The sequence below is a fragment of the Epinephelus fuscoguttatus genome, linkage group LG8, assembly GCF_011397635.1.
Source record: "Epinephelus fuscoguttatus linkage group LG8, E.fuscoguttatus.final_Chr_v1".
NCBI lineage: Eukaryota > Metazoa > Chordata > Actinopteri > Perciformes > Serranidae > Epinephelus > Epinephelus fuscoguttatus.
In genome coordinates, this window is record NC_064759.1 from 3573071 (window position 1) to 3585188 (window position 12118).

A 12118-nucleotide genomic window follows, 5' to 3' on the forward strand; every position below is an offset into this window, starting at 1 on the left:
TCCATCCCTGCAGTCATCTTTATTTGTCTGAGATAATCTGCTCTTGAGATAACCTGACTGGCTTTTAAATGATGCTGCACAATTTCAGAAATTTGTCTCAGTGATTAAACTCAAGTCTCAGCTCTGTGTATTTGATCTACTCCCAGAAATGAGAAGTGTCTGAACACAGTAAAACAACTCCTGCTGATTCATTCTTTTGTTCCTGATCTCTCCTGAGGGGGTGTTTATGAAAAAACAGATCAGAATTTATTCATCTCCAGCTAATTCATTGCTGATGAGACAAAGAAAAGACTATCATAAGCAGTGAAACTTTCCCCGGTGCAGGCAGCAGATTAAACCTGTTGCTGCAGATTCACTTCATGATGGCCGTCATGTGTTGGCCGTACACTGCAGCCTGCAACAGGTGAATCTGAGAGGCCAAAAGAAAGTTACTGAGTTTTAAATCCCTGCCGACTTCCAGAATCGCAGGGAGGATGTAAAAGACTTATGGGTTTCTGCAGTGGTACGTATATTTTGTAAGAATCAGTCTGGTTTACGTTCAGAACATCACCAGTTTTTAAGTCAGCTGTGTGTGAGGTGCAGATCTGCGTCACTGAAGACAAATAAAAAGAAAACTCCAAGAAATGTATTTGCAAATGTTGAAAGCTAAACCTTAGATGTGATGTTATTGTCATCGCTGACAGGAAGACAGAAAGTCTGTGTGTCTGTGCAGCTCTGACCTTCTCCGCTGGACTCCATACGTGACGAGGTGTTGACGGTGTCGCCGAACAGACAGTAACGTGGCATCTTCAGACCCACCACACCTGCACACACTGGACCTAATACACACAGGAAATAACACACAGCAAGAGCAGGTTCATGCATCCATCCTGAGATACACAAATCTGTACTGTAATCTCTTTTTATCTGACCATGTTGGAGCTTTTACTACATGCACATGAACACGCTGTGTGTATGCTCACCGCTGTGTATTCCTATCCTCAGCTTCAGCTGCTGCTCTGAGCGGTGGCGGATCTTGAAAGTTCGGACGGCGTCCAGCAGGGCGAGGGCCATGCGGGCGATCTCTCTGCCGTGCAGGTTCCCGTTCCTCACCGGCAGCCCTGACACCACCATGTAGGCGTCGCCGATGGTCTCCACCTGAGGGCGCCATGGGACCACAAACAACAGGTTGTAGTGGCAGAGGAACACTGGTGGTGCTCACAAAATATGAGCAAGAGATGAGTTTTAAAATTGACCAAGTGAACACATGAACTATTTTCTTATTTAATACGTTTGTATTTATGGATTCATCCAGAGGTGGAAAGTGACAACGTACATTTATTGGAGTAAGTACAAGTTTTAGGTATTTGTCCTTGAGCATTTTGTACATTTTGTACATTTTGTATTTTTTGTATTTGTACTCGACTACATCTGAGACAGCACTTCAGTCATGACAGCTTTAGTTACTCTGCAGATTAAACTTAGAAAACATCACATATTGTTAAGATTATAGATTAAATGAGTGGTTCTCAAATTGTTTGACTTGTGACCTTTTACAAAAAGCAACAAAGTGATGTTTCTCCTCTGAATCCCACATAGTTTCATTTCAATAAATGTTTGAAGCAAGAGCTCGAATTTCCTCCTCTTCTTTCTCCAGTTAAAGGGATCCTTTCTTGATTTCAACCAGGTTTTTATCATAACAATGTGGGTAGTGGCTAACGTGGGGGGTGGGGAGTTTGCATGTTCTCCCTGTGTCAGCGTGGGATTCCTCCAGGTGCTCCAGCTTCCTCCCACAGTCCAAAAACATGCAGGTTAAGTGGTGAGCTGGGATAGGCTCCAGCACACCCTCAACCCTTTACAAGATGAGCGGTAACGGAAAAATGGATTTTTTTTTTATTTCAGCTCCGCTCTGCTGCTGTTATTTTGTGTAACTTCTCACATCTTTTTATTTTAAAGTTTCAGATTTTACTTGTGTAAACAAAAGTTGATGTTCCAATTGTGTGCGAGTTTTCTACTTTTGTTATTTTACCACACTTTGTCTGATATTTTGGGGATGTAATATTTACACCTGATAAAAGGCATTTCATCTTCACTGAACAGCAGCAAATACTTTGATCTCCTCAGATCAATAAAACTCAGTTTGGTCTCCTCTGATTTTAAAGATGATTGTGTCTCTGAAACATAAAGGAGTCTGGAGTCTTAAAATCAATGCACGTTGCCGAACAAACGTGCACATGGTGCTGATTCTTCTTTTCAAATCTTAAAACCTGAACAGAACTTTGAGTGGAGATCTGAGGGATTGTTTTATTGTGGTGGAAACAGTTTGTGTTGATTTTGTCACCTTGTAAACATCAAAGTTGTCGATGATGGCGTCGAAGCAGGTGTAGAGGTCGTTCAGCAGAGTCACCACCTGCAGAGTCACAATGACAGCAGCTCAGATACAACTTTCAGCTTTTTGGAAACATTAAAAAGAAAAGCTCTTTTCACTCTGTCGCTGAAGGTGAGAGGAGAAGCTACCACTCTCATGTCTGTGTGAAGTTCTCAGCTGCACCTGCTGCTGTTGTTCACCTTGGAAAAGTTCCAACTTGTCTCTACGTCTAAACCACACATTGTTTTCACACTTGTGTTCAAACAGGTTTGTTTGTTACGGACTCAGAGCACCGTCGGCTGAAACTTAATTACAGTAAATAACAGACTGTGCTCACCTCCATCGGTGTGCTCTCTGCTGAGATGGCCGTGAAACCCACAATGTCACTGAAGTAGATGGTGACGGAGTCAAAGGCCTCGGCCTGAACTGTCTCACCTCGCTTCAGCTGCTCTGCCACTGAACTGAGAGACAGAGAGAGGTGTCGACCAAACACATCAGGCCGAGGAACCTTACATGCATGTCACTGTGGTAGTATCAGCAGTATATGTAGTACTCACTGTGGTAGTATCTGGTACAGCAGGGCCTCAGCCTTGCGTTTCTCCTCGTGATAAGCTTGTGTTCGTTCCTCCACCAGCTCCTCCAGGTTGTTGGCGTACTGCTCCATACGGGACAGCAGGTTGTCCAGGATGTTGGTCCTCGACTCCCTGAACACACACAACAAATGTGGATTAATCCGCCAATAAAAACTACAGTTAGCAGCTGTTTTAGGAAACTACCAAGACCAAAAAAAAGTAAAAGCTGTCATGCTCATGTAGCCTTTATCTTCGTATCCGGAGAAGATGATTGAATTTTATTTCAGTGAAACACAATAAACACTGTGTCAACTATTATTTCGTCACTTGTTGTTGAAGCACTCACTTGTTCTGTTTGCGCAGCAGCAGCCGGATGTGGTTGAACTCCGGTCTCTCCGTCGGCTCCTCGGCCCAGCAGCGCTGCATCAGCTGACCCAGCTCGGGACTGTGACTCTGGGGGTCGATGGTCGGCCTGAGGCAGGGCCACTCGCCCAGGATCACCCGGTCCACGATCTCTGCAGAGGGAGGGGGAGATATAGTATATCAACGGTCCTCACGAGAAAGACAGTCGACATTTTAACAGATTCAATTCTGTCTGAGATTCAGGACGGATGGTTCTGGATGGTTTTTAAACTGTGAGGTGAAAATGAGAAGGAAAGCAGATGAAGTTGGACAAACTGAAATAACAAACCTGGACAGAAATAATATTTGTTAAGTGTCATCCTTTTTATAATTTCCACACAAACAGACTAAATCAATTTCTTAGAGTCTTGAAGCCAAATTCAGCATAAACTGTATTTATTTAGACTTAGACGTAAAGGTCCGGTGTGTGAAATTTTGTGTGTGAAAAGTGAGGACTGCAGATTGCAACCAGCCAAAACTTCTGCCGCAAAGAATTCCTTCAGTGTTTTCTGTTCAGGAGATATCTTCCCGGGAGCTAATTATCCACAGAGGTCTCTTCTTCTCCAAAATAAACAGACCAGGGGTCTCATTTCTAAAACAATGTGCAGGATCCATATTAAAAATGTTCATCTGCAGCCTGTTCTATTTTGTTGTGAAAATGTGGGCGTGCAGCCTCGTTCTGTGGACGATAAACCAGGTGCAGACTTCCATCTGTGTCACCGCTGATGAGGAAATACAGCGAGTGCTGGACGGAGCAGTGAGTGACAACAACCCCGCCCACATTTAAGAGGACTGTCTGAACAGACCGAGGGTCTAGGTACCATGTCTGAAGGCTTACTGCTGGTTCCAAAGGGACTGGACTGAAAGGGTTTGGTGGAAACAGGGCGCTTGCTCTGTGGGTCCAATGATGTGGAAGCAGAGCTGATCATCTGGGGAATTTCATACTACTGAAACAGAGCGATTTTGGCTTCATGCGTCACTGAGCAACTTTATAGGAATGAACGGGGTCCTGCCGCCAACGCTGTATCCAGATCTTTCATCCATGACCTGCTACCTATGTGGATATACATGTCTCATTCTAAGGTAACAAAACACAATGATTCTTATTTTCAGGTGATGATACATTAAAGAAAACAGTCATTATAATATAACAATCCTACACACTGGATTTTAAAGGGTGCTTCAAACTAAATTGATCTTAAACTTTCCAGATATTAATGCTGTTTTTCCTTGAAACACTTCATGTGTGACTCTGCCCTTTGCTTTCTTCCTCTGTGGTTTGGAAACAGGCACTTTTCCATGTCAGCTTTAAGGTTTCAGCCGTACACGCCACGCTACAATTAAAGTTTGACTGTGAGCCTCTTCTAAATAAATGAGGCCTTGGCAGAGCGCAGGCTGACGGCTCTGAAACTGCTCGACGCTACAAATCCTGGAAAGTGTATTTGGAAATAAAGCTGAAAGAAGAAAGACTGCTGAGCAACTGAAGCGTCGTCCAGCTGGCATCAGGTCGGACAAAAAGGAGACATAAATGTCCAATCTTTCTCTTTTCACCTTCTCAGTCGTACAGTTGCTCTCTCCTACTCCTCCTCCGTCAGGGTGTAATTGTAGGTCTCACTCGTGTCATGCTCCATCTCTAATTCCCCTTATTCAGACGCCATCACGACTCACTCCCTCAGAATCCGTCCATCCGCCGCCGCTGCTGACCTCCGCTTTGTTTGCCGCTTCTCTCACCATTTCCTGCCTCCCTCAACAACAACTGAACACAGCAGCAGTTTCCAATTGGGTCAATAACACGTCCAGACCCAGCATTACTAGTTTTACTTATTTTACTGAAGAGTCAGAAACAACAAAATGTTCATATTAATGGTGACTGCAGGGGATTTTTAAAGTTTGTAATTTCTTGGTGTAATATTGTTTTGTTATAGAATATTAATGCCTACCATACACTGTAAGACTTTTATAAAGTGTGACACCCTCTCACATCTAAAGACGAGAGTTTTTATAATGACAATAACTTTATTTATACAGCACCTTTCATGCAAGAAATGCAGCACAAAGTGCTTTACAGTAAGGGCAGTATAAGCTCTGAGTGCTTCAAATAAAAACAGCCAGAATTAACATAAAACTGAACTGATTCATAAAATCACAGAGTTGTAAAACTTTAAATCATAAAATCAAGTAAGGTCTGAAGAGTTGCAGCAGCGTGAAGTGTAAATAGAAAGAGTTTCAGACCTGTATCAGGAAGTCAGAGCCAGTTAAAGTCTAAAGTGAACAGATATGTTTTTAGCTTTCTTTTAAAAATATTTAGCGAGCAGCTTCTCTGATATCTACAGCTCGTGTGTTCCATAGCTTTGGGGCGTCACTGACAAAGGCTGCATCCCTGATCTTCTTCCGGCTGTTTCTGGGAACCTCCAATAAACCAGCAGCAGATGATCGCAGTGTTCTTGGAGGCAAATAGTTAACAGGGGAGTTAGCGATGTAGCTCTGTCCCAGCCCATGTAGGGCTTTGTATACAAGGAGGAAGAGCTTAAGATCAACTCTACATGTAACAGGAAGTCGGTGCAGAGCAGCTCAGACTGGACTGATGTGCTCTCTCCTCTTGGTTCTGGTTCATAGCCAAGCTGCAGAGTTTTCAATCAGCTGAAGTCTCTCAGTGGTGTTTTTTGAGAGGCCAGTGAAAAGTGTGTTACAGTCGTCGAGTCGGCTTGAAATAAAGACATGAATCAATTTCTTGGCATCTTTTTTATTTAGAAATAGTTGTACCTTAGTGATGTTTCTGTTTCTGGGGTGGGAAAGTGATGTTCTCGTCACCTTGTTAATGTGGGACTTGAAGCTCAGATCTGAATCAAGGATCACACCAAGATTTGTCACCTCAGATTTAATCCAGGGAGGTAAATTCCCCAGATTATCAAGCAGCATTTCTCTTTTTGTTTTCGGGTCGACAAGCAGGATTTGAGTTTTGTCTTCATTGCCCTTTGAGAAATTATTGCTCATCCATTTATTCATTGCCCAAGGACAAGTAGTAATGGAGTTCAGTATCATTTGGCTCAGCAGAGATGTACAGTTGTGTGTCATCTGCGTAACTATAGAAACAAAACATTGTGTTCTCCAGTGATGTCACCATGGCAGCATGTACAGTAAGAATAATAATGGACCAAGGCAGCTCCCTTGTGCAACCCCAAAACAGAGGTCATGTTTCTCAGACACATGATCTCCAAAACTTCCTCCCTTTAATGTTATGAACCAGATTAACACACAGTCAGAGAGACCAAGCAACTAGTCACATGCTACAAGAGTTTATAAGAACTGGGGATCTTGCAGCACCACTATTTGCAACACTACAACTAGATTCCTTTTGGGGTGATTTCCCATCCTGCTCCTGGTGGAAAATATTACACCAAAGTCCCTTCAAGAAATATGACATATTAACAATTTGTTACTTGTATGGAAAAACAAACAACTCTAGAAACACAAGATAAAAGGTGGAGGAGACCATGGGATTAAGTGTTGCAGTGTGCTCCTCTGACCTGCCATACATGACATCTTCTCAGCTCACTCAGTAGTTTTCCACACCTACCTGCCAGCCTATCACATGTCCACACATTTCCCGCTCCCGCCGGTCCACCACACCCACCTCATCAAGCTAACCCTGCTCACCTGTCCCTCATTACCCCCTGCCACTATAAAGACTCTCCTTGTCAGATTGTTCTTCGCCATATCACGCAAGACTTTCCAGCGTTAATCCTTGGTCTGAGTCCTTGTTGCTGATCTCGCCTGCCTCTGACTCCTCGGCTTCGTCTGCGCCCCAGTAAACCTTTCAGCCTTCTGTCCTCGACCAAGAGCTCTGTTTCTGCCCTCCTGGTTTCTGTTCTCCTTTTCCCCATGGCTGTGTGATGACACTGTCATCCAACTCTCCTTAGTAAGTTTACCTCTTCTTCTGCTGTGGTTTCCTGTGTTGGGGATTGCCTCACCACGTGGCCGCTCTTCATTGCTGCTGGCCAGAGCCATCCTGTCTAGAGTTGACTCCACACAGGTGCATTTGTTTCCCTTGTGTGTACTCCTGATTCCGGATTCCTTGCTTGTCACCTTCTGCCTGCCCCCTTGCAGTGCTGTTGCACACTATTGAACTGTTTGCTGTGTATGTGTGCACCCGGTGGACGCTGGCTTATCACCTGTTTTCGGCTTTGGTGTTCAATGCCTAGAGCCCTGGATTGAACCTGCTTCTCAGAAGGCTTTGAACCTGAGTACTGACTCTCCCAGTTGCTTTACCTGTCGGCTCACACTGTGCATTAAAGTTTACGGAGCAGGAGGAGAGTGACTCATGCAGACAGTACTCAGGCTTTGTGTCAGACAGCAGATCAGCGGCAATCAACTGGTGCTGCTACGTCCCCAGTCACAAATACGTTCTGTTTTTCACTCGTTCCTGCAATTTCCAGCAATCACAAAACAGCTTGTGAAATCCAGGAGGGATGGTTTAGTGTTAGGCTGTGCTGTTTCACATTATGCCTCATAAATAAACCCGGGAATTCATAGTTTGTTTCACAGGATTTTATCTTCCTGCACACTTGAGCTGTTTGCTGTTCTGAGTGTCACTGTCCTTTCGAACTTACTGGTTGAAGACACTCAGACTGTATCTGTGTGGACAAACAAGCTGTCTGACATCCTGGGACAGACATCCACTCCAATCTGTCCAACAGTTCAGAGCCCTAACAAGTGTGAATAAACTCAAAGGCTGTTTGTAAAATAAGGAGGACTCACTGTGATGAAGCCCGGCGCTGCTGGAACACATTGTTGATTTGATTTCCTTCACTGAGGCCTGACTCTGGGGGAAAACTGTTTTTTTCTTCTTCTTCCTTTCTTAGAAATTCATACTTCATGAATCTGTAGTAAAAACCAACCTCCAAACCAAACTTTCATTCCACAAGCCATCGACTTAATCCTGACTCTACCTCAGCTGAAGGACGTCCCCCCACACACAGACAAGCTGAAAGAGATAAATTAATAAACCAGACTCTCCAGAGTGAAGCGGTTTCTGATTCTGTGGTTTGGCCGACAAAACAAACAAATCCTTTAAGCTTTTTATATAATTTTTCAAACCTCCACTTAATTCCTGGAGAGAATGATTTCAGTGGAACAAACGTGTTGTCAGCATGTGGCGACTAATAGCACCACAATAAATGTTGTTCTATGTTCTGCCTGTTCAGCTCACTTCTTTTTTAAAAACTATTTATTTTCTTTTTCTGCAGACTCATTGATCCTCAGCATCAAACAACTGTAGTCTACTCCACTTCACCTACCAAAAGAGCTGCAGAGTGAAAGCGAGGCTAAAGGGCATCATTGTGGAAGTTAAGACAGAAGGTATGAGGTGCCATCCCTCCAAACCAAACAGGTTTTCAGATCATCTGGGCCCAACAGTACTCCACTGTTGAATAAACTGTGGACAAAGCTTTAGCCCTGTTTCCACTAAGCAGTCCAGTTCAGCACGGTACACTTTTTTCTGTTCCCACAGTGAAAAGTTGTGGATGGTACCAACAGAAGCGTTCCTTACCATCCCCATTTTTGGTCCACCCTCTGTTGGGGTACCTAGCACACAGATCTGGTACTAAAAGGTGGAGCTGTGAACATCGTTCCTGTGGGCTCCAGCAACACTAAACCCCTTGGGTTTAGAGAGACTCTCACTGCAGCCTGTTCTATTTTGTTGTGAAAATGTGGGCGTGCAGCCTCGTTCTGTGGACGATAAACCAGGTGCAGACTTCCATCTGTGTCACCGCTGATGAGGAAATACAGCGAGTGCTGGACGGAGCAGTGAGTGACAACAACCCCGCCCACATTTACTATTGGTTCCAAAGGTACTGCACTGAAAGGGTTTGGTGGAAACAGGGCTTAACTGAGCTTCTGTGCGTGAGGATGCTGCACCTTATGACATGTCGAGGGCTTTAATGATACGTGGTTAATGAGTCTCTAATAATGGAAAAGTGCCCTGTTCTTCATGTTTGACATTTTGGTCATAGGTGTTATTATAGTTGTCTGTGTCGCACCTTTGGGGCTGAGTGGGTCTCCCTCCAGGTAAAAGGCTCCTCGGCGCAGTGCTACCTCCTGGAGGATGATGCCGAAGCTGTAGACGTCTCCTTTCTGGGTTCCCTGAGGAGGAGGACACTCCATCCTGAGCAGCTCTGGAGCCATCCACAACCTCTCTGCAGCAGGACGGACAGGACAGGACAGGATGGTGTGTTAATAACAGGTTTGTTATTCTGTGGTTTTTGTTCACTTGTATTTCTTTTAATAACAGCTAACAACTGCTTCACTATCACTGTTGAGCATATGACAATAAAGAACTCAAGGTGGATGATGACGAGACAAAATATTGAATGTAATACTGTTTTGGTACAAACTAAAATTAATGCTTCTCCAGACTGGGGGCGTGTCCACAGACATATAATGTTGGTAAGTGACTTTGGATAAATACCCAGTATAACCCCACTTCAGAAAATTCAGACTATTCCTTTAGGAGCAATAAACATAAAAGCTTTCATGATCTGTAAATCACTGAGAGATCAACTGCTAACATGTTCCCATCCCAACTTGTCGGTGGACCTAAAAGCCAACAAATAGGTACCCTCCTGTGTCAGTTTTGGACGTTTAGGGAGGGCATCTCAATCTACACTGCAGGTTTTCTTCCAAAGAAAACTTACTACGTAGGTGAAACATGTTTTTTTTAGCTTTATTTCCTTAGGTTTAGGCAACAAAAGCACGTGGTTTAGTGTAGAAAACTAGTTTGTTGCCAGCAGCATTACAAACTGAAGTGAACCGGTGTGTATCATATTGCCACAGAGGGTGCCTCTGTGAGTCGGTATCTGACGCCAACATCCACTGGCAAAGCGGCAGTATCTGATGGGTTGGGCTGTTGCCTGCTGCGTCAAAATCTGCTGCGGTCCTGTGCCTATCATACTGCTGCAAAACATGCCTATGTGCATCTGCGTCTGATGCTGAGATCACTGAGAACACCAGTGGTATTTGACACGTTGCCTTGCCAAAACCACTCACAACTTCTGCCTCACCACTGATAATTCCACTCTGCATTCCTCCCCACACATCCGCAACATCACATGCCACACGTGCCACAAGTCCATCAAATCAGCAGTTCTGCCTTCTTCCACCTAAAAAACATAGACCCAGACCTGAAGTGACAGAGCCTTCTCTACGGCCGCCCCCGATGTCTCCCACTTCAAATCATCAGAGCTCATCTTTTCAAAACGGGCTTTTAATGTGTGACTGATGTTGTGTGTATTTTAGTGAATTCTGTTTTATGATTCTTTTTAAGTAAAGTGTCTTTGAGGCCTATGAAAAGCACTCTATAAATAAAATGCATTATTATTATCAGACCGCAGTAAAGAGGTGACTCACGGGCGTAGTAGGCGTGAGCGTCTTTTCCTGAGTCGCTCTCAGATCTAAAGCTGGACAAACCGTAGTCTGTGATCTTCAGGACGAAGCGGTTGTCCACGACACAGTTGGACGACTTGAGTTTACCGTGAGAGAAGATGACACTGTTGTGGAGGAACACCATGCCCTGCAGAGACAGAGAGGGAAGAAGGAGACAACTATATATTATCTCGTGAACAGAGTGGGAGCAGGTAGAGAAGATAAAACAGGAGGACATGAACCTTGACGATGTCATTGATGAGAGAGTACTTGAACATCCAGTCCAGAGTGATGCTGTCGTTCTCCAAGATGTCCTGAAGACACAAAATACAGATTGTTAACAGACAGACAGACAGACAGACAGGTAAACACAGACAGACAGACAGACAGGCGTACCTGCAGACTTCCTCTGGGACAGTACTCTGTGATGATACAGGTGTTGGGAGGGTCGATGCACGCTCCGATGAACCTGGTCAGATGTTCGTTCTGAACGTCTCGCATCTGCACCAACACACACACACACACACACACACACACACACACACACAAATAGATATTAATTTATGCTGCACACAGGCATAAAATCAACACTCACTTTATAGCGTGGATTATCACCCTCATTTGTGACTGATCTTATTTTTCTGGTAAAAAAAGATTGGAGCCATCAGTCACTCACATGTTTGAGTTCAAACAGGACCTTCCTGTTCAGCTCGATGCGTTTCCTGTTGGTGTATTTGATGGCCGTGATGTTCCCCTGGAAGAACGCAGAGAGAGAGAGATCACTGTCATCGTCTGTGCCTTTCCTTCATTCCTCATGTGTCAGCTGTTTCCCCCTTTTCTTTGTTTCCTTCCTTGTTTGTCTCTCTGTGTCTGTGTGTTGGGGCGTGGCTCTCATCAGTCCTGCTGCCAATCTGTCTGCTCACCTGAAAGCCATCCACTAATGAACCCCAGCCTGCAGCCCAGTCTCTGCCAGATCCTTCAGTCTACCTTGTGGTACTAACGACGGCCTGTTTGCTCTGGTTGCTTTTTTCCTCTTGGCTTCCTAAACCTTGTTTCTCTGTGCCTCAGAGCCACACTCACTGGTCACCTGTTTGCCTGCCAACCTGTTTCCAGCCCTGCTCGACCTGCCCTGTTTCCCCCGAGTGCCCTGGATCAACCCGAGACACTCCTTCTTGCTTTACTGAAATGAATCCACTTTAAACCGAACAGCTGTCTGAGTCACACTTTTGGCTCCAGTTCGCTCTTTTCTTAACAACAATCACACTAAATTTAAAAGCCTTAAGTTCAATGCAAACATATTCCTGATGATGGTTTCTGTTACCCTGTAGTAACTGTTTTTTGACCAGGGAAATCTACTAAAGTCTGATATATTTAAATC

At 44.4% G+C, this 12118-nt stretch overlaps 1 protein-coding gene across 1 annotated transcript in view; it reads right to left on the bottom strand.

The window, feature by feature from the left end:
* Positions 1–12118, bottom strand: part of LOC125893451 (atrial natriuretic peptide receptor 1-like) — a 79668-nt gene that overhangs the window by 12166 nt on the left and 55384 nt on the right. Inside the window, exons 10-20 of the mRNA XM_049584154.1 lie at positions 11417–11494; positions 11137–11241; positions 10983–11054; positions 10726–10888; positions 9360–9515; positions 3266–3434; positions 2905–3051; positions 2685–2808; positions 2321–2389; positions 963–1137; positions 720–818 (exon numbers count right to left, since the gene is read on the bottom strand). Of these exons, the coding sequence (XP_049440111.1) occupies positions 720–818; positions 963–1137; positions 2321–2389; positions 2685–2808; positions 2905–3051; positions 3266–3434; positions 9360–9515; positions 10726–10888; positions 10983–11054; positions 11137–11241; positions 11417–11494 (1357 nt within the window). The remainder of the gene's footprint in view (positions 1–719; positions 819–962; positions 1138–2320; positions 2390–2684; positions 2809–2904; positions 3052–3265; positions 3435–9359; positions 9516–10725; positions 10889–10982; positions 11055–11136; positions 11242–11416; positions 11495–12118) is intronic.